Source organism: Cydia strobilella, chromosome 6, assembly GCF_947568885.1.
Source record: "Cydia strobilella chromosome 6, ilCydStro3.1, whole genome shotgun sequence".
Taxonomy (NCBI): Eukaryota; Metazoa; Arthropoda; class Insecta; order Lepidoptera; family Tortricidae; genus Cydia; species Cydia strobilella.
The window spans coordinates 17,557,069-17,581,037 of NC_086046.1; the positions used below are offsets into that span (position 1 = coordinate 17,557,069).

The following is a 23,969-nucleotide window of genomic DNA, read 5'->3' on the forward strand; positions in this document are numbered from 1 at the left end:
AACTAGAGACTGATGACCCCACAGTCAAACTCTTTATTGAGTTTTGCGGGGCTATGATTATTGTAAGAATACTCTGTATTTTATTAAATAAATGAAAAAAATAAAAATCGTGCTTTATTCTTACCAATAAAAGCGGGATACATGTCAGCCGTGAGCAGCGGATCAGGCAGCCGCCTCAGATAAGCCTTGAGCAGACTGGAGGCGACGTGCACATCCGCCCACCGCGGGTCGCCCTCCGGCGGAGGCTCGCCGCGGTCCAGCGCGGCCGCAAGCGCCGCCACGCCGGCCGCGTTGCCCGGCACGCGGTACACGCCTACTGTGCGGAGACCACAAGCCTGCGGAGGATAAAAAAATACTGATGACTAAGAACAACCTATTCGTGGAGGAATATTCTCTTCCACTGCAAACGTTTGATTCTGAAATTCAAATATTTTATGTATGTATACCTCCACAGCATGTGCTGGCAGCGTGACCGCTCTCGGCACCAGCGGGTGCTCCGGGTCGGTGGGGCAGCGCTCGAGCGGCGCGCCGAGCCACCCTGAAGTCGGCGCGGGCACGGTCGCGGCGCCGCCGCCGTGCATGCGACGGAGCTGCTTCGCCATGCGGCCCTTCCATGTTTTATTCTTCGGCGATGATGGAAGGGTTGGCGTCGGCGGTCCTGAGAAATTAAGGAACATTATAATGCGAGCCACGTATGGTTGAATAAAATTATAAATATACGCTAGAAAGCCAGAATCTGGTGGCAGAGGTTTATTGTATTTTATGAAAATCTGAGTCGGTTTAGTAATCTCATACCTAATAGAAAGACCTTGGGAAGTAGCAGTGGGCTTAAGATACTTTTATATCTAATTCTAATATTGCTGACATGATGTAACGATTCCAAAGCATAGCATTCTAAGTGAATTCATATGAATGCACCCACTCCCATTTGTGCCAGGCGGGAACACATGGGAATACACCCTGTTCATAAGTTTCTAACTTACCCGTGGGCGACCTGTTGCGGCCGATCTTCTTGCTGCGCTGCGGCGGCAGCGGCGAGGGGCAGTCGGGCAGTGCGGGCGCGGTCTCCGCGGGCGGCGGCTCGGCCGAGTGCCGGCGAAGCGCCGCCAGCCAGCGCTGGGCGTCTTCTGGTCCCTCCGCCTGTTACACATCGTTTAGTCATTTTGGTGCATTAAGTATTAATGAAAATTTTAAAAAGGAAGAACACACATGAAGTGAAAACACAAATTATGATGTTTTTGTTTGTTGTTGTCTTCAAAACCTTTACAATTTAGCCGTCCTATTGCTTATGCATGATTCTCAACGGCTGGGCCGGGCTAGAACTAGCGCATTCTACTAAATATACGATATACCTAAAATAAATTTATCGGATTTAAGGTTTTAGTCGCATATATTTACATAATTGGGGATTTAACAGTTGCAATCCGGTCCAGAACCCAGGTCCAACAGGACCACCTCACGGAAATGGCGTAACCGGTACGGTCCGGTCGGTGGAAAACTTACATGATAGTCAACCCTAACAGTAAGTCTGTGAAACTTACCTGTAGCAGCAGCTCAGCGCCGGCGGCAGTGGTGACGCGCACGACGTGTTTTCTCTTTGTGTAATCATCGGCTAACGCCGCCAGAGAGTACCGCATGTCGAGTGTGTCGCGCGAGCTTTCCGCGCCCGGTGTGGATCCGCTCACTGCGCCAGGGCTCTGTAACAATAAAACAACAAATAAGTAATAAGGCATCGACCGACACTCAATGTAGATTCGTTTTTTTTCTGACAGTTTGGGACTGTGACTATAAAAATCCACAATTTATTATTGGTCTAAATTACTGGGCTGGGCGGAAACCTACATGCAGAGACTAAGTATATTCGAAGAACTTATGATTAAAATAACTTATCTCAACTGTCATTTAAAAGTAATGCTTTTAGAAATCACGCCCAAAACAAGTTAGCATTAAATCTAGTCACGTACTCACGGATCTAATCTAAAAAGTTCACTTTCACCCCTAATTACGGGTACCGCGCTGAATAGACGTGAATCAGACAAGTGCTCGAGATTCGGCGCCATTATCTCTGTAAAGGCGGTAGCGAGCGAAACACTGACTTGGTCACCGGCTTATTAACCGAGAAATATAAAAGCCAAGTGCGTGTCGCGTGTGAGGTTTCTTACACTGAATTATTTATTTATTTCCATTAGGCGCTTCGATTAAAGTGACTTTCGGAAAATAATCTGTCGTGTTAATGTTTGCTGACGTGGCAAGAGGAATAAGAGTAATGTCCATCTGCATCTGCATCTGGAGTATCTACTCTTATTCCTCTTGCCACTTTACCACCGGCATCCTATAAGATTCTAGCGTCGGTTTATATCATGGATAGCCACCAATAGCGGAAGATAATGACTGAATGTAAGAAGTAGATCTGATAATTACTAGTTTCAAATAGCAGTTTCAAGTAGATATCAGAAGTGAGTAGAGATCTAGAAATAAGTAGATGTTGTAGGTAGTCAAATAATGTTTTAAACAAGGAATTGGGGAACCCTAATAAAATAGGATTGGACCGGTGGCGTCTACGCTCGATTAAAGATGAATTGATGCATTATGTAGATCTCGGTAACTAGCTTACGAGTATTTGTCTATTTGCGCCCGGGGCCGGGCCGCAGCGTAGCGCAGGAAATCGAAAGTGCAAACGACCGAATGCGGTCGCGGTCGCGTCTTCCGCGGCCCTCCGCTGATACCGATCAGTATAATTACAAGAACATTTCATGTGACGGATATAAATGGCCCTTTCGTTTTTAGACGGCCTTTAACTCAATAACAATGCTTGAAACTAACGACTCTAACTTGCACAGAATTATTTCGCAGATGTATTTTTTAATTTATATTTTGAATAGTGAAAGCCTGAATATTATAGTCGTCAAAGCTAAATGATACCTATACACCCTAACGACTGTTAACCTTTCGTGAGCTGATAATCATCGAGCATGTCGATCTCATTGTTAACGTGAGAAAAAGTCGCGATCATCATTCGACAGCTCCATTAGCACGGTTGACATTGTCTACCTGTTAAAAAACCATTTGGTAACGACTAGCTCATGAAACCAAACTTGTAACGAAGAGATTTCTATTTTGCGGATTTTGTTAGAAAGTTACCGATGATCACACTCTCAGTGGAAATTAGAAAAGGACTTGCAATTTTATTATTTTGAACGACACACTTTTACTCTGTCATAAACAAAAAAAAACATGTTATGTTTTTGGTGACAACATTACACGATCGTAACCTATTCAGATGAGTGCAATTAGCAGGTCAGCGACGCGTCGTCAGAACTCAAAGTGGGACGCTGACGTAACGAGCGTCGAGCGTCGGCCAGGGCCGCGCACCTCCGCAGGAAACGCACTAACTAGGGGCAAATTAGCAGGGACCCTTAACGAGCATACTTCACTTCACTTGGGTAAATTAAACTTGATGCAAGAACCCGACCGCAATCATTATGTAGAAAGTAAACGAAAGAAATTTGAAACTAGCTAAAGCAATTGACCTGATAGATAGCTAGACAGGAGTAGCGCCCAAAGCGTCGATATGTAATAACATGTTACTTCTAGGTCAATTGCCTGTACCTTCAAATGATAGTGATTGTGAGACGCTATAACGCCCCCATATTATATACCTATATGAGAGAATTGCACGACTTAATGGTTTAACGATGTCTTCAAGTTGGTTTTAATTGATTTAGTGTCTCGCCGTCTACGCCGGATTGGGGTCTGTGTCAAGACACGCTTTATTGGAAATCTAATTAGTAATTACTTTCTCAGCAATTCAGTTTAAATTTAACCGTCATTTTCAGAGATTGGAAACTGACCTAGGTCAATATGTATTTTGATGTCACGACAAGTGGAATGAGCTTCCTGTCGAGGTTTTCTCATGGAAGTTATCGTCGAGAATAAGGTTCTTCTTAAAATGAGTTTGTACTGCACGGCTAGCACATGATTACACACGGAATAATTCGCGCCGCGAGAGACAGCTGTCGCGCGTCACATATTTCCATCTCGATCTATCAATTTCTTGATTTTTGTAGCATAAGTTCGCAGATCGAGAAAAGAGTTCCACGCGAGAGAGCCATCCCGCGCGCGACTTAGCCAGTGTGGCCATATACATGGAACTAACCTTTCTTTCTCTTGGCTCTCTAAGCTCTTTTCCGTTCAGTGGTTATTTTGCAAAAAATTTACATTCCTTTTCAATCTTATTTACAAACTGAAGATCTCATGTTAATTCTCAACATATCTCCCTTGTGGCTGACTAGCTATTTATATTAATACTATCACTTATTTTGTGTCATAACCTATGGCTTGTTTGCATATACCTAGGGCCCGTTTATCAAAAGCTTGTATGTAGCTTGCAATACAAGTGGAAGTCCCTTTTTGACAGATTTTGTTAGAAACGGACTTCCACTTGTATTACAAGCTACAAGCTTTTGATAACCGGGCCCCTAGTATAAATGAAAAATACGATCTTAGTACAATAAAAATGTATATAAATTATGAAAACTGACTACTACTACTATAAATATATAAACCTAGATATATGTTTGTTCATTTTTAGTTATTTTCGTTGCACACAATAAATAGGCTGTCAAGAATATCATAACAGTGGAAGTACGAGTACGAGAAGGTATATACGTACAATACTTTTGTTTTAATTGCTTTGACGAAGCAAATGACAATTTTAGTGTTTACAAGCTCACCAGTAAATCTGTGTACCAGAGCGTCATGACTTGGCTGCAGTCCACAAGCGTCAGAAGTCACAATACATCGCGGCCTTTAATCCTCTCCTGCACAATATGTACTGGCAGCCGGCGCTCCCAAGCCCTCACTGCATCCAGGAGATTCACACGAAAACACTACCGGCAACGCGGGCAACGACCCAAACTTCCGAAATATCGTCGATGATTGACACGGATCGGTTCGAAAGTGGCCGTTATGTCTCACTGTAAATCATTCGGCATCGGCAGTTATCACGATTGAAATATCGATGCGTGAAATGGTAATGAAATTGAATTTCCGGAAGCGCGAGTGCAGCGTGCGGGCGGGCGGCGCGCGCGCGTCTGAAGGACTGCGCGCCGGAGAAAGTGATCCCGCGCAGACTCCGCGCCGTCTGCCAAATCGCCGTTTTCATGGTTCGGAAATTGATGGCTTTTTCCGGACAGTTCGCTCACCACATAGACTGTATGTTGCAATTTATATTGTCCAGTTCTTACATAGGTCACATAGGGCGTAGGGGTCACGTTTTTATTTGATCTACTTAATTAAAATTGTAGCCATCACTAACACAAAGAAAATGATTCGGATAGACTGCATGAATATCGTTTTTGAGAGGTGAACCTATAATTGGTATATTTTCAACGTTCTATTATTTTTCAATGAAACATAAAATACAACACAACAATGTACCACAACATTTAATTCACAAGTTTGATTATTTAAAATCAACCTTCATTCGTAGTTCTCATTTTGAGCTCGTTTCTTTGTTGTAATTTATGGTCAGCCGCGAACGACGGTCGCGGTCATAAATTCATCCGCAGCGAACGATAGCGATTTGTCATACTTTTCCTCTGCCACCAGCAATTGAGAGAGTTCAACTTTTTTCACTACACTCGACTGCAATGAAATTTAGAGTTCGAGAAATTGAGGCTTAATTAGATATACAAAAACTGCGGACAGAGATCTCACAATTGGTTGCCAAGTATCGTGAAAAAATTTCTCCAAAATTTTATTTTAAATAGTTTTCAGTGACATCTGGAGAAATCACCAGTTCTCCCCGCACGATTTTCGGAGAATTCGTAATATTGTCGAAAATCTCGTAGTATTTAAATTTACTAATGCGTGACAGACTCCTGAATCCTATGACGACAGTGAAATGCCTAATTCATGCCAAATTCATTCGAAGAAATATGTAGTTAGACCAAGAAAAGTCTGCAGAGATTTTGACAGCACACGCAGTGCCAGTGTTATTTATACGTCATAATTTCATAGAAGTTTTGACGTTTAAAATAACACCTGATTTCAGAGCTGCCAAAAGGTTTTACCGACTATGAAAACCGTTTAGTCGGATTTCCCTGATGTTCAGTACTAGTTGTTAGTTGTACACCTGGATAAGTGAGTAAACTCTACTAGCTGAAATTCACTCATCTTAAAAAATTTCTTCTTTAACACGGTAAGCAGTTCACGGTAACCGAGTCACGGTTCATATACATTTTTACACAATAACAAACACAAATGATGTGCTTATGAGTGTAACACATCACACAGAGGTCAATAGTCACGGTGCAGCTAAACGCAATTTCACATAAATTAAGAAATAAAATTACAGCGAAAATATTCCTTTGCACTGTAATGATTTCTAGAAACCTTGTTGAGCACTGATTTACAGTTATGACTTGCTTTCTGAAGTTGCGAAAATAGTTGGATACTCACAAAGTCATAAAATATTGAAAAACGCCGCCGCCGTGTACCTACATATTTACTTCCTAATATACCTATATTTCGGACGAAAGACGAAGATGATTGACGGCGAAGTGAATAGCCCATTAGGTCACCATTACTTGGACATTTTCAACGACGCTTTCTTTGAAATAAGTAACTTATTTCCGTAATATTTACATTTCTATTTTACGTAACTATTGCGGCACTTCGTTCTGCACTTTGGACTGACATTTTATCTAATTGAAAGCGCTTCGAGCCGAATCAATAATAAAACTTTGCTACAATCGGATGACTCAACGCCGTTTTACGACTGCAGAAGTGGTCTGGAAGGCTTCGCTGTATTAATTTTGGTAAATATGAGTCACCGCATTGCGTAATGCGCTAGAAAGCCTGTAGGCTGCTTACCAGTGCTATTTTGCGTGAAAGATCGTCATAGATATCTTCTGTAATCGAGTGTGCATTGCATACGGTATAACCTAGACTACGTTTTGTAATTTTGGTATTAGATACTTTTTTAAGGCTAGAATAAGTAGAGCAACGTCCTGCAGGCAGCCGCTTAAGTGACTATGATTCATAGCTTCACTGTCGCAACAGCAAGTAGGTGGGTAATTAAACGCGTTAGTTAGCATACACTAACTGTTGGAGAAAAAATTTGGAAAATACTAAAGGCTTTACAAGGAACAGTTTGCGCAAACTGTTTACTTTGTGCTTATTACAACGTGTGTTGTATGATCGCATCCGGCTCTTGTGGACGAGGATGGTCTGAAGTATTACAGAACACAGAAGCCAGACGTCCCGATATCGCCGGGTTGCGTCAGGTGCGCGCGTCACGATCGCATTTGGGTCAGATTCTTCATATACAATCATAGTTAACAGCCTATTTTGTTTTATAACAACGTTATGGATAACGTAACAGAAGTTGCAAAATCTCTTTTTAGTATACCTCAGCGTATTTTCGGTCATGAAGCAGCGTCATTATCCTAATACTTTGAAAAAGTACACTTTACCTACTCGGATTGAAAAAAAAAGCAATGCCATGTGTCTCGGGAAATTTAGGATATTTGAGTAACTTTGGCCCTAATAGTAGTTTTTGTTATTTATTTACCTAATTTATGCTTATATCATGGCATTAATTGTCAGACACAGATGTAATCTAAATTATAATTGGTTCCCCGCGATACAGGCACTGCCTAGTGCGGAGACCCCTGGAATGTCTGTAACCTTTTGCTGAAATAAATGATCTTTATTCTTTATTCTTATTCTTTAATCTAAGTTCGTTTATGTCCCAAATATATGATTGTAAGTGTCAAAACAGATCACTTGAGCACTCTTTCGTCAAGTAACTCAATTAACGTCCACACTTGTGACACATTACGCATTAGTCAGTACGCACTGTATGGTCTGCCACGTTCGACGCCCCGTCGATTGGATAAATTGCATTACTCATAATACCATACACTGTCTGCCAGTAGACAGTAAAATTAGATTTGCCCACAAACAGTTTAAAAATAACGTATGTAACGTAGGTTTACAACTAAGAGAATCGCAAAAGTAGGTAAGCATTAATTTAATAATCATCAAAGACAGGTTAAGTAGAGGTAGGCAAAGAAGCTTATTACGCTTGTTATTAAGGTCAAGCTTTGATGTAAATATGATTAATACACGTAATACTTAGTTCGTCAAAATCGGTCATTGGCACGGTTGTTTCGAACGATAACCACAACTTACGATAAATCCCTTATAGTATTGAGATTGACATTAATTTGATTGTTATAGGCAGGGGCATATTGGAGATTCGTACTAAAATGTCAATAACGTCATAGACTTAAATATGAATGAATTTGTACATAGTACCTTTAGTATTTTTCATATAGCTTAAGTACAGTACGGTCCACGGTGACCGGCTATCCTGTCTATTTTGCATATATTGCGTTTTAAGGTTATAAATTGTCTGGACATGACAGCTGTCCCGTACCCAACCAAGCTATGTGTAAAATGCTATAAACAAAAGATAACAATTCGCAATTTGTGTTTTTATGCGATACTTAAGAAATTGAGGCGAACACTGAAAGCCTGTTTTCGAGTAGGTAGACTTATTAGTATTATTTAGCTAGTAAAACGATAGCGTTGTGCAACATGCCGCATGTTAATCACCACGCTGCCCCACTTCCAGCTTTGTGATTTTAAATGCCGAAAATAATTTATTATTACGTTTTCAGAACAAACGTACTATCGGGTCACGGATAAAAATAACTCAAGTGTGTGAAGTTTAGTGTCATTGTATAATGCGTGAAAGAAAATACGCTAACGCGGGTTATGCTTTTATATATTACCCGTATGCGCGACTGGCGGCCGTCACCTGCCTGCTATGGAATATATTTAGTATATGCTACTAAATAATATTAAAATTTAAGCTCACGAAATCTTCTGCGCTTTTCCGGGAATATGGAGGTACGGTACCCATTGTACCATTGTACTAAAAGTTGGTACAGGTATTCTAATGTATGATAATGGATGTTTTGCAAATATTTATGACTACATTTCCATATTGTCACCACATACACAGAGTAGAAGATAGCGTGAGCGCGTTGCTAGGCGCAGCGAAGCGTGCGCCGCGCCGGCGACCCCGAAACGCATCATTCGCGCTTCACCGGAACAGATCTCTCGGATGCTTGTGTAGCTTTGATGTCTGTATTGATTACATGAATCCGTTTATTTTATAGGCAGTGTCAGTACCAAATGTACAAATGTTCTTTACACATTTGATAGCTTTTACTCATGCTCTAATACGGCGGATCATTGATCTGAGAAGTGGTAATTTTTGTCCCCATCATCAACGTATTAATCGAAAGATGTCCTCAATGGATTTTATAAACCACCAAATTTTAACTTTTCCCACTGCTAGGCACAAGCTTCCTTTCATTATAAATGATTCGGGTCAAGTTATGTTCTAATGTATGGGGAAGACAAACAAATTATAGCCAGCATTAAATTAACGTAGTGATACCTTAGTTAAACTCTGATTTAGGTATAATTAAATTCCAATAATCTAACCCACATCTAACCTCACTTTTTCTCTTTTCCGTATGTTTTAAGAAAGTAAACAAAGCTAAAAGGATACATCTATATTTATTTTAAATGCTAGAGTATGCAAAAGGGAAATTTGAGTATACTTCTTTACATATTTTCCATTATTACGAAAGAAAAAGGATCTGAGTGAGGTTCGTTTTTTGGAATTTAATTACAAATCAGAGTATAGTAAGTTTGCGTTTGCTTTACGCATACTAGCGTCCCCTCCCCTACCCCTGCTGCAACCCCCTTTTAGCATGAAATATGTCCCGTTGACATTTAACCGTTAAACAAGCTACTTTTCCCCACAGGACATCTTGCGTCAGCGGGAGGGGGTGGGACACTAGTGTGCGTAAAGCACCATACGGAAAGGTATCACACTACATTCATTTCAAGCTGGCTATAATTTGTTTTTCAAAAACACAATTTGACCGAATCAACAAGAGGGTTTAGGGACATGGGGACTATGTGGATTGGAAGTGCTGTTGTTTCGAATCACATCTAGAAACAACAGGTCCTTTGTTAACTTGCGAATAGGTATCGTTACAAGTTAGAAAGTAGGTAGTTATGTTTAGCAATGCAAAAGCAAGTAGGTACCCACTATTCAGCATCCACATCCTTCTCGCGCCGTTTGTTTCCGTCAATCATTGTAATCCGACACCAGGCATGAATCATGGATCCGCGGCCGAAATAAATATGCAATTAGGTGTATAGAAAGTAAACAATAATTGGCAATGCATTCGGCCCACTCAGGGCTTTCATGCGGCAACGACTGGAAGCGGTGGGTGTGATTGTCTCGCCGATTATGTATCTGCATTGTGTGGTTAGGGTTGTGGAGGAATACCGTGTAACATAATCGATGTAGGCATGACGAGCTCAATGAGGTTAAAAGCTAAAAGCTCGACGCTAATTTTGACAGATTAAATTAATGCAGTTTTTAAATAAAAAATATAGCGGAAATATGCGCCAGGTGACGTTTTTAGTACCCTTTATCACAGTTTTTGATGTTTGCGTGAATGCCGAAATCGCACAAGAACATCACAGTAGGGTTGTCACAGACTTTTACACAACTGCCCAATCGCATGACTGTATCGTTTTATAGATTGTGCCTTTATTCACAATGGTGGACAGAGGACATGGAAACGGTAAACCATGAACTGGCATAGACTAACCACAGATACCTACTTGTCAATGGGTAATAAATCATTAGCGCCTTTATAATACGTAGGTTACAGTCTCCTTAATCTCATTAAACGCTCGATTTAAAACTTTGATAAAAGTTTTAAAAAGATGTTCTTAAGTGCTTAAGATTTTTATATATCGTCCTTTAAATCAAAGATCAAAGACGTTTCGTGGTGTTTATAAAAAAAAAACCGGCCAAGTGCGAGTCGGACTCGCGCACGAAGGGTTCCGTACTATTACGTTTGTTTAAAAAATCACGTTTGTTTTATGGGAGCCCCACTTAAATATTTAATAATATTTATTTTATTCTGTTTTAAGTATTTGTTGTTAGCGGCAAAAGAAATACCTACATCATCTGTGAAAATTTCAACTGTTTAGCTATCACGGTTCATAAGATACAGCCTCGTGACAGACAGACGGACAGGCGGATAGGCACACGGACAGGCAGACAGACAGACAGATAGAGAGACAGACAGACAGACAGACAGACAGACAGATGGACAGTGGAGTCTTAGTAATAGGGTTCCGTTTTTGCCCTTTGGATACGGAACCCTAACAAACGAGATTTTATCGATCTTTTATAAAAAAAGAGTTCTATTTCGGGAATCAAATCAAACATTCGAATTTCAAAGTGAGTTCACGACCTTTTAACAACTTTTGATAAGTATATGCTTAGAATATATAAATACTTTTTAGACAGTCCCTTGATTTTGAATAGGTATGTAAATACTTCTTTAAATATAATTTCTAGATATGCAAATACATTTTCAAGTTGCGTTTCTTTCCTTATTCGCTTCCAGTAAATATATTTCCTAGGCAATAGTGCAGGTCATTCACCCCGGCAGCGGACGGACGCGTTGCACTGCGTCCACGCATAGCATAGACAAGTGATGGTGGGATAAACGATAAAGCCCGGACTCACCGCTGAATGCCGAGCATGGCGAGAACCCCAGCCAGCGTACACGTTTGGCACGATCGAGATCGTATCGACGTAGAATTCAACATTTAAATGTAAGCAGTAGTAAGAAGGACCATATACTTTAATCGTTGTATGGTAATAAAGTTTCAATAGATTCTTTGTAGATTATCTATTATACACGACAAAAGGATCGGTAATAGTATTAAATCTGAACACACTAACAGGATAACCATTTGATAGATTTATTACTAACTTTTACGACAGGACAACAACCTCAGACCTAATGTATTCCTCATTCTTAGACAGCGAGGCAACTTATAGAAATATCCGCCGTGTTTTTTCCTCGAGGTAAGAAAGGTAGCTGCCACTTCGCGGACCAGCGGTAACTGTTGACGTCCTGTTACACGCACTTTACAATTTATATTTAATATCTTACAACGAGATATGTTTTATGGATATTGCGGTATTGTGTAGCAAGAAAAATGATTAGGGTTTCGTATGTATGTAATCTTCGCGCCGCTTTTAAGCTATATCTACAAATTTTCAAGTATTATTTCAATAAGAATGCTGGAAAATCAAAACGGAGTCATAAATTTGTTTCTTTAAAATGCACGACTGTGTATAGATATTGTTGTGGAATATTTCTATGTAATTTGAGAATACGGAAGTCAATATTAATGAAGCGCATAATCTGTCGAGTGTATATGTATAAATATGTACCTATTATAAAATCATTAAATTAAATGACGCAGTGAGAAACGTAAAATAAATTGCACGACAGGTTATCGGTGAAGAAATCGATGGAGGAAAACACCGTTAACGCCATTAAATAAGTTTATAACAAAAATTACCATAAATATTACATTGTCATTGGATCTACGCACGCAAGTCTAATATTCAATCAATCAGTTATCGGATGTTTATTTATTTTATTTTTATTTTCTTAATTGGGGAAAAAACAGATACAGGCCAGTGACAATACACCGATAAGGTAATACAATGATAGGTTTAGCATGCATCCTAACACAATTCCCACTGTTGTTTGTTTGTTAACCCAAAGTCACCTTTTATGTACGTTGAAAATGTTCATTTATAAATCCTCAAGAATCATGAAAGGTTCAGATCTTCTATAATGAAGTTTTCTTTGTGTTACATGTTTTTAAACAGTGATAACGTAAACAAGTTATGAAGATGTTCGTCTTACATGCCATGCATGTGGAACACACAAATCCGTTGCAATTATTTACGCAAAGTTTTTCCACGCATCCGTAATTTAAAACAAATGAACACAAATAGTGCACATAACGTGCACGCCGCATCGCAGACACTCGGTCTGGCGGATCCGCCATATCGCACACTTCAAATAAAGGAACATCAAATCCTCAAACAAGCAGCTTCTATTTAAAACTTAATGTCGTCAATCTTAAGATCGAAACTCCAACATATTTGATACGTGACTTAACCCATTTTAACCCTGTAAACGCTCGCGAAACGCGATAACGCTCGGTTGAACCAAATGCATCAAACAGAATGACCATTTATTAAATTAATACTTTAAAGTGCATACGTTACGGTTTAAATTGGTATGACATAGTTAGTCGATGAAGTTCATTTTAGCACAAAAGGATGATCGCGCCATATGGCCGTTGATCATTTTATGGTTCGCCATATTTGCTTGCTCTTGCAATTGCTTGAGTACAGTGTGTTTGGTTTTGATTGAATTTACTGCCATATGGAACTATCTGCGTTAATATTGGTGACCGAGTAGTTAAATCTGCCTCGGACTTATTTTTTTTGGAACTATATGTAAATAAGTCACCGCCAAAGACCTGAATCTTAATGTATAACATTTTATCGTCATGACATTTATGATATAACTGCTAAGTTGTAGAAAAGAGCATTAGTAACCACATTATATTATATTGGTTATTAAGTACTTGGGTATTGACCTACTACTACTCCATTCATTGAATTACGCTCTGCACCACGAAGTGCAAACAAATCAACCGTGAGACCGTGAATACCGCTAGTCCGTTGTTCACAATGCAATTAAAGAAAAAGTAGCGGAAATTTCACAGCTGTCCGAGTGTCCGCTAGGATACAAAACATGGTCTAATAGACTTTAATGGCGTGTGCATTTTCATCGGCGCTCGCGCCGGCATCCGTTCCAGGAACGCGCGGTCCGCGGGCTGCGTTGACAGAGGGACGGGCAGACGGACAGACGCACAATGTACAATGGAGTGATGGACGGACGCGGCGGAAGACGGCGACATCGACAACCGCGGTGGGGGCCATTGATGATGCTTGATAAAATGCCCCGCGATTGTCATTTGTTTGCGGATCTCGCCCTACGCTTGTGGGCTAGAAAACCGGTCGTTAGGTCTAAGGTATCTGAGATTGCGCTATTGTTGTATCTGGTATCTGACAGAGTCTAAAAGCTCGGGAAAGGGCGTGTTGATTTAGTTTATTTTTAGCTGAGAGATACTTCTAAAAGCAAAGAAACTAGTTTATTAGATACCTATGATTGCCCTTTGGAATTAATGTTATCGCTGTTCAATTAAAATAAATAACCCTAAAGGCTAACGCCGCCGCGTCCATTACAGTCCCACAATTTGTCGACTTATCAAAACCAGTATTAGGTCAATGGCAGATACATAATTCTGACAGGGCATTTTTGAAATAGCTGGATCTGAGTTAAGAAACACTTAGCAGGCGATGCCAAAGAAATCACCAATAAAATGTAGTAATGTGAGTGACGTTTGTTTACAACAAGCGGCGCCCGAGTTGCGAAATAGAAAATCGACAAGTCCCATGGCGTCGATTAAATAATGCATTAAATATGCATAAGGCTGAAATACTCTTATGACGTTTTGGAGTTGGGGGGTTTGTATGGCGCGAACGCAATACGCATAACGCCACCCGCCGAGGAAAGCTATAGAATTTCGTAACGAACGGAAATATCGTAATGGCTCTGATTGACAATGCGATTGGTTTTGGTCAAGCGGCCAACTAGCTGTGAAGGTGATAAACGCTCAGTTAACTCTTATACGGTTTAACAGTTCTATCAAAACATTTGGTTTCGAAATGATTCTGTAATCCTTTTGTTGCCTGTGAATCTGTTACCGCAAAGGCATTCCATATAAATATAATGTTTTATATTTGTTAAATACCGTATTGTTTATGCCAATAGGACAAAAATTGTTTTCGGAGAGTGTTAAAGTTGCCTACCTGCTTAGCAAAAAGTGAGTGGTACCATTATTAAAGTGGTTCATCATTGATTAAATGCATAAGTATGTCTACTTGCTGATGAGTACGGTGAATTATTATACCTATCACTAATGCAGACGGTGGGTAATCAAGAAGTTCTTTAAGGACAGATGTAGGCAAGCGCAAAAAACCCATTAAATTCTCCTTAATGAGATGCCACCATGTGAGGTAAAGCTTACTATTGAGACTCGGTCGACTTCAACTTTAGAGAGTTGGTAGATTTTTTTTGAATGGGAATTATATATAAAACTAAAGTTATAATTGGGTAGATTAAATTGACTACTAAGGGTAGAAAACGATTGATTCTGATTGAAACATCTCACAAAATCTTATGATACGTTATCTGAATAAACTTACGTTATCTAAATAATGCAAGTTCGCACTTAGGAGTGCAACCATAAGCAGACGCGATGCACATAGTCGTCCGACTCTAATTGATTTGCGATTCGATACTCGGAAGGCTGCCCCAGCGCAAGCCGTTTGAATGTAAACAGTATAAGCATTATGAAACCAATCGCGAGTGTCATGTGTCGTGACATAACGCAGGTCACCGACAGCGCTGACGCGACGGCTGACAAAATGAGAACAGCGTTGTCTAGGCGAACGTTTGACAAAACTACTATAAGTAATAAAAGTTTGATAGTAACGATCGTGCTTCTCAATACCCAACTAAATAAAGCAGCTACACCGCTCGTGGCATTTAGAGCACTCAAGATCAGATAAATAAAATCAATATGTACGCTGGCTAAACGAGAGCAGTTTAAACGCTGTCATCGCAACTTGCAGTTTTCGAACTCAAACCAATTGTATTTCAAAATGGATGATTGTGATTACGCAAGCCGATTGGGAAAAATATCGTGCGAACTTCCCGTGTACTATCGATGGTCGATCTGTTCGCTAATCGACTCTTAAAGCCGCTATCAATCGAGAGAATAAAATATTATGGCATCGGCTAGCTATCTTATTAGCGTGCGTTGAAAAATAGTCAAGTGAGGTAAGAGTTATTCGATCTTCATTTTCTCAGCGACAGTAATGGATTGCTACTGATAAGTACGCCATTAGGAGTCTGTGGGAAATATCGAAACTTGCTGCAATAGCGTAACTGCAAGCGATACACGCCGACACCGCTGTCATTACGTTTTGAATAATATACTGTAACCAATTTAGACAGTGAATCACTAAAGGGGTGCATACAAAATTCAGCATACTAAGGCCCGTTGGCACGCGTGCGGTAACAATAAAATAACAATACAATTTCTACCTCAAACTATTCAAGGATGAATACCGATTGCGTGCCTTTGCAGGATCATTAGCAGGTGGATCACGCGCGTGCGCCGCCACTATGGCGTCATATCCTCCACTGAATTGGTCTGACAATTAATAAAAGAATTGCGCGCGAAGGCAGCGCTATGTTCGGTAATGGACGCCAGTTTTTGACGCGACGAGCTTTCCGAAGACGGAGCGGCAGCAAAAAATATAGCAACGTCACTGTTGCGAACCGGCACTGCTTCGTTATTTTGATTAACGTATATTAATTTGTATTTAAATACATAAGTAATAATAATCCATCGATGGCATGTTTTAAGAATCCATGGACATCTTTGTTATGTTAACATTAATTTAAAGTATCGCAAATAAACTACATGCACAGCGGGGTAACAAGAGGCATCCAGGAGGCATCATTATTTTTCTGAAGCAATAATAGTTTTGATAAAAGCCTAGTCAAAAGTCACTACATATTTCCTTTCTTATCCCATTGCCGACAAGAAGCCAAAAGACTTAGACTAGTGGATCGCGAGAACGTCCAAATTCCATCAACAATCCTATTACCATTCGGAATATCTTATAGAATTTAAAGGGTAAAGGTCGCGGTCGGGTTTCGGATAAAAAAATCTGTCGCATCCTTCCTCATCAATTGGGTTTGAGTAGGCACAATGGGACAAAAATGAGCCTTATACGGAGCCGAGTGCGTAGTTAGGACTTGCGTGACGTCACTCAGTCCTCAGCTGACAGGCTTATCCCGGCTGTCATCTCGCGTCCATGCGCGAATAGACATGTGACCTCCGTAGGCAGTATGCAAGGCCGCGTGAGCTTTCCTTTTAAATGATGAACAAAAATTATCGACTATAGATAGTCAGCTCTTTCGAACGTCAATTGTTTTCGGGCGGCCGTGACTTCTCAGTTCCTTCTCAATCAGTATAAAGCTCGAATATCGTTTTGAGATTGGTTTGGCAAATATAAGAAATCTTTTTTTTATTTTTATTTATTTATTATATATGTTTTATCTCTGACACCTAGAGACTTTTACATCTCTAAACAATTTTAGTAATTGTACGTTGTTTGTATATTTTTTTATTACTTTTTTTGTGTAATTCGACATTTAGACTGGATACATCTCTAACAAAGTATCTAATTCCATATTTTTGTAATTGTTTTTTTTTTTTTTGTAATTTTTGGTTAATTGTATTGTTTTTAAAAATTGACATGTAAAAGTGCCCCTGTGGCCTATTTGCTGAATAAATGTTTGATGTTGATGTCTACTCAGGCAGTATGCGTTAAACGTCGTGTTATACTGAAGATTTATATACGCTTTGTGGTTCGACGTTGACGAATATATTTGTCGTAAACGATGAAACAAATACTCCCTTCTGATTAACAGAGCGTGTTGTTTTGTGATGGCACGAGATGCCGACGCACAACAATACCCCTGAGCAAAGTTATTACGATGCAATGAACACTGTTGTCAATTACTTTCACTAGAAATAATTGTGCCGCTTTCAATATTTAATAAGCAAGGTCATCGTCCGCTGAGGGATTTTCTCCGGAATTAATTCTTCCGAGGTATTAACACCTCAAGATTTGAATAAAATGATTAAAAACCAAACAATGTGAATATTTTAATAACAAAACTTCCGTGAGACACAGACATATTAAATATATTACGTGAGTGACCCGTTCTTGATATATTTAATAATGTGAATATTCGTTAGCAATTCAAGGAAAATGTCTAAAACCGTAATAAGCTCTATAAAAAGCTCCGGGGCATCAACCTCGACCTTTTTTATTTCCTTAAAGGTACTACAAATTGCTTTGGGTTTTCTGTGAGAAGAAGGCAAACATGAAGGGGATCGGAAAAAGAAAATTATATTACCGACAATATTACGAATTACCTACAAGAAAATTAGTACCGTAAACTCAGGTAACTAATTAACTATAGTCCTTAAGTACAACTATGATCCAGTTTTTAACGTTGATTCTTAACGAACCTTTATGATTTGTACTCGTTACATTTATTTTGGAGCGTGAATACACTAATGCTCTTTCTATATTATCTCAATTTATAACAAATTGAATTTTGCAATTGAATTTCTTTGATAAAGTCCAAGACGAATAAAGGTGGTATGTATGAAATATGAAAATGAAATGGAATAAAACAAAATTCCCAGTCAGTATATATAAAATATTAAAAAATGAGACCTAAAAATAGATATTTCCCCCAAAATTGGTGTGAAATGAAACCGCAATGATAAAATGATTATATTTTGACCGCTAGAAATTTAACGATAATAAAATGAGCCCAAATTTTAGCAAATCCAGCTTGAAGGACCAAATAGTTTCAAAGCCTTCCAGCCGCCCGCTTGGCATGGATTTTGACCTTGATTGCGCTGGTTCAATTACAGCTATATTTGTCAGCACCTCGGACAATATCACACCCGTTTCTTCGATGCAAAGAATGGTAAACTAAAAAAATCACATAAATTGATACAAGCCCTACACTCACTCACCCCCGATGATGCGCTGTGCAGGTCTTCCACACAATAACAATTAGGTCCGCGTTTAGTGTTTTGAGACCGCCTTCAAAACTACCATGTACTCCGCAAATTCTCCAAAATAATTTCTTCTTATATCACAACAAAAATCAACCGCAACAAATCTTTGACATTTTTCTTTTTTCTCTTTTCTCATATTCAAATTTCTGTTCTTCTGCATGTTATGCGCATGCACAAATGAGATATATTATTAACAAAAATAATTTTGAGGATGCTTTCCGAATATGGTATTAAAAACTAATAAACAGTCAACATAATTTAAAAAATACTTATACATATTTTACTGGAAATTGAATTTCCGTTACCTGATTTTAAGGTAAGGTTGGTTTTTTAACTAGGTACTCAAAAGATTGGGTACATTATGCCTTTAAAACATATAAAATTTTAAATGTTCATAACATACGAGAAAATTTCATTTTCATTTCATTGCATATGGGATCACCACCAGTGTCGAATGGGCGCTACTTATGTTATACGTTCTCATGTGTACACGTAGACCTAAAGCAGCCGCCTGTCACAGAGGCCTCGGCCCTTAAGTGCAGGTCGCAAACACCGAACTGTCGTGTAAGCAAGTCATAAGGACATGTGGCTGAGCACTAACGCTCGAGTGTTCGTCTGAGAGCACCCTTTGTACAACCCTGTACTAACATCCAAGGGAACAATGTACTAATAATGCTTCAGGGTGTACGTAGTTACGATCTTTTTATTGCACGTTCGTGCAGCACAAGGACGTGACTGTAAAATATAATGGTGAAGAAGGAAAGAATATACGTGACATCAGTTGAGTTTTTCTTACAGTTACAAAGAATCCATTTTCGCTTGGTTCGTGTATTCTCCGCGATTTACAGTTTACAGGCGATTGCTTCTTAAATAAACTTATATCTTGTGTCTGGTATGCTGTAAAAGTAAAAAAAAAAAACCTTAAACCTGTTTAGGTTTAGTCGGAAGTAGTATTCATAAATTGCATTTTAGATTACGAACTAAAAACTTAAGCCATAACCCAAAAGTGTATTTTATCGAATTTATCGGCAAAAGCACGAAATCGAACTTTCCCCGCCGATCAATGACTTGTCACCGGCGCTTCCTTAATAACGAACTCAACATATTATACCCCATTCAATAAAATTTTCACATCATTTGTTTAAGTGAAACATTAGGGTTACACATGTAAGGCTTGCGCCACTGCTAACTGGGCCGTAATAATGCTACCATCTTGAAACAATACGTCGTATAAGTGTTGGTTGGTTGCGTACATATGCCTTTTTCAGTAGGAAAAGTAATGGGTCGAAGACCACGCTAACTACGTTGTGCAACGTACACATCTAGGCTCAAACCACAAGCTGAAGGTACTCGGAACCGCAGTCAGTGCAATGGTTACATATAAATGGACATCTGACCAATAGCTTCTGATGTGGATGTGGTCCCTCATATTGAATGGACGAATTCTGTTCTGCGGTCGAATGTGAATTCCACAAGGAATGTAATGTATTATTAGATAGCAGTTGTGAGCTCGCGGAGTACCTACTTATTAATTGTATGGTATTATAGTTAGCGGTCTCATTAGAGTAGTGTTGCATTAAACAGCGGACGTTAGCGGTAATTACAAGCTAGTTTAACTACATATTAACCAGTTGAAGTATTACAAAAAGTTTGTAGAAGTGGAGCATGTGTAACCGTTGTATTGACCTTAAATTCAGATGCTCGTAGACCTGCTTTCTCTGTAATTTACTGAAAATAAAACCTCTGAAGAGGTGTCTTTCTCACGACCCCTTTCATATTGTACGGATGACTCCGATCGCGAATGAGTACTTGAATGAAACTGCTACCTATATCATACAAAAAATAAAAATAGATGTCTTATATCGTAACAAGATTACGACATGTCATATTGTATACAAAGCTGGACAAGAACTTCCATTTAGGCTCGAAAAAAAGTTAATTTGTCTTGAAAATATCAAAAGTCACAAACGTTGTTAAATTGTTCGAGTTTGGAGATAGCAGTTCCAATCGTTGGCTTTTATGGGGTCAAGGGCAGAGATAAGATCGGTAAGGCACACCTGGAGCCTTTTTAATATGCAAATATTGTGGTTACGACCATACAAACAGAACCAAATCGGGTTTAATGTGTACCTATTCACACTTCAATATTGATTTCATACAAATAAATGTTGTCCATATGACATATTTTTTAAGTTTGATTCTTTATTAAGACAAAAAAAAAGAATATAAGAATATGGTATAAAGAATTTACAATGAGATGATAATTATTTGCAAAACGTGGTCATAATATTGACAATAGTCGCATTTAAATATGTGAATCTTTGGTGTTATACCAAACACGGAACATTTGCTTATCGATATCCAGGAATTTTGGTTGTTTGCGTTTTCATACATAGCTGGTATTTACCGTCTTTGCGTCGTGTCAAAAAAAAACTTGACGGGCCTAGAGGATATTTAAGAAGAGCATACCTTTCACGATAAGCGAGCTTTAGCGAGTCAGTTGAAAAATATTATTTTCACAGCTTTCTTGTCTTGCACACAAGTTTCTTGTCTTGTCTTGTGTGCAAGACTTATATAGCTATTAGCAACTATTATCATCACTTTCGCTGAAATCAACAGTGAATATTGCAAAATTCTCGAAACAATGGGTGTGAGATGATACAAGACAATGCTTATCTGGATATGATACAGTGGGATCATTTGTTACTTTTTTGACATGGAAAGCAATGCGTGGATCGTATTGTGTTTTTATTTCTTAAAAAACACAAACATGCCTCGAGAAGATAGTCGGTGTCGATTGCTATTTCATGTGTTTGTTTGTTCGATGTTCACTATAGGTTTTATCGCCGAAGTATCACATGACAGCCATCAAAGTGATCATTGTTGGAGATCAAAAAGAGAGGGAAATCGTAATGCACGCGTTGATGGTACCGCTATTGTTTTGATGTTAGTAGCAGCTGAAGCGGCTGCCACTTTCACTTGCACCTATAATTTGGAACGAGATGAACCGACCGAGACTATTTTGATTCATTCCGCGTATGGTAGGAGGAAGTAATGTTCGTTTCCTTTGATGGGTGCTTTCTGATTTTATTCGCCCTTTTATGTTTATCGATTTATCACTTAAACAAATTTAAGAACGTATTCATAATTAGATGCTTAGTGAGTATATGTGTTTCACATTGCCGCCATGAAGTCTGCAATTTTGTCTGTTAGTGTAGGCTATCTATTGGTACCGTTAAAAGCAGGAAAACCGCGAGACCCGAGCGCGCGAAACTAATGTTTAGAACATCGTTAAGTTCATTATAGCGACGTTAAAAAACTCACGTCAGCCCCGCGGCTGGATCCGTTAATTACACGCGTATGAAAACATTAACAGTTCCTCAACGAACCTTGACATATTAGTTTTACTGGTGCGTGGGATACGATTTTATTTATATGCACTCGGTTCAAAATTAACGTCTCGTTAGGCTCGGATGAACGGGCGTCGCCTGCATTTATTTTAGGTGCAATAAGTTGTATCATAAAGTATATAGTATTTACAAATCAAGGCAACAGTCAGGTTCGTAGACTTCAGAAATATGGGGCTATATAATGTCCAGTGCCAACCAAAACACTTATTACAAAAAAATTATTAAACAAAAAACAACCTTATTTTATTACTAATACAGTTCACTACGGCTATAAACTTGTGGTGGTAATTAGTGAGTTTTGGTTGTCATCTGACGATAATTGCTGTAAAAAATATCTCAATATACATATATATTGTCTGTAAAGTCGGTTTACCGACGATAATTTTGTGTGATAACGTCATTAAAAAACATTGATGAAAAATTGCATATTTTTATTTAAACGTATACGTTACCATGGAGATCTGTCCACAACGTGACACTTATTCGTGCATGCTACCGGTGTTCATCGATTTATAAGACGTCACGTCCAAATATTTAATGAAGCTTACCAAAAAAAGCATAATAAATGGATTCAGTGAAAGTGTATTTTTACCACGCACCTAATTGTTTAATTAACACAATGAATGAAGCTAACCAGGAATAATGCTGTTTTTACAGTCTAAAGTTGCCTGAGCTGCAATGACAAATATACGTTACTACTTGCCGGTATTCGAAAAAAACATTATTCTAACTATACTACTATGCCCTAGATTGGACCAACGAGCGAGTTCCTAATTCAAGCTGCATTTACACACGGTGAACAAAGCTTTTAAAACGTACACATTTAGTTAACAAGTGCGTTTATTGCAGCAATTTAAGAGTTCGCTATGTTTGCGCTACACTGCCTCGATGGTAATGTCCAATTAAATTCATTATTACTGTAAGTATTTGCAAAACTACTTAATCGAAGTTGTTGAAACAAAGGTGTCGATATAGCAATACTCCATTAGTCTTCTCCGAGACCAAGGGGACAACGCCTTCCTCGAAACGTTTGAGGTAAATTTGAAACAGGTATTTTACGCGATTAATTAAAAAAAACTTAAAAAAATAAAAATTCATTTATTTCAAGGTATTTGGCTCATATATAACACTTATATAGCGGGACTTACGAGGTTACGTGTTAACAGTCAGTGTCTGCTATCATCTGTAGATTGAATCAAGCAATACACCTACGGACGTTATGTTTCCTTCCAAAATGGAAAATTTGGAACAGGGTGAGCCTTCGTATGAATCCTCACCTAGATAATAGAGCTTTAATACCCACATTAGATTGTCGAACGTTTATAATTTCGCAAATTACGTAAACGGTCTCGGGCACTTGACGCTCGAGATGTTAGAACCAGTTTACGGACCAGTTTTGCCGCGAGCAAGGTCCCGACATAGACCTGAGACTCCAGCGCCGGCGCCGAACGTTGCCACCGACCCGTTCTAGGCTCAGACACCAGTGAGAATTTTTGCATCTATCTCTTTTTGCGACTTTTGAAATAATCAAAAATGTCCCTTCCTTCTATGAATATTTTAAAGACCGTAATTTATGCCGTAAATCGGCAAAAAAAAAAGTTTTTCCTGGCTTACCTTACCATTGTTTTACAATTTATTTTGATTCGCTTCTATATTTTAATACAAAGAGAAAACGAGAAAGAACGGACGTGTGCAGAAATGTTTAGCGGTATCTCAAGCTATTTGGCATTCTTTTTTTTAAACGGATAAAACAAAATGGCCGACTTTACGACGCTATTAACTGCAGCTAAATTATACCGAGACAGGACCGATGAAAACATG

At 39.0% G+C, this 23,969-nt stretch overlaps 1 protein-coding gene across 9 annotated transcripts in view; it reads right to left on the reverse strand.

Moving 5' to 3' along the window:
• LOC134742191 (rho GTPase-activating protein 23) overlaps positions 1–23,969 on the reverse strand; it is a 402,175-nt gene that overhangs the window by 7,207 nt on the left and 370,999 nt on the right. For all 9 annotated transcript variants that reach the window (XM_063675176.1, XM_063675179.1, XM_063675183.1 and 6 more), the window contains 4 exons: positions 1,542–1,697; positions 984–1,140; positions 447–658; positions 125–335 (listed from right to left, as the gene is read on the reverse strand). In XM_063675176.1, coding sequence (XP_063531246.1) covers positions 125–335; positions 447–658; positions 984–1,140; positions 1,542–1,697 — 736 coding nt within the window. The remainder of the gene's footprint in view (positions 1–124; positions 336–446; positions 659–983; positions 1,141–1,541; positions 1,698–23,969) is intronic.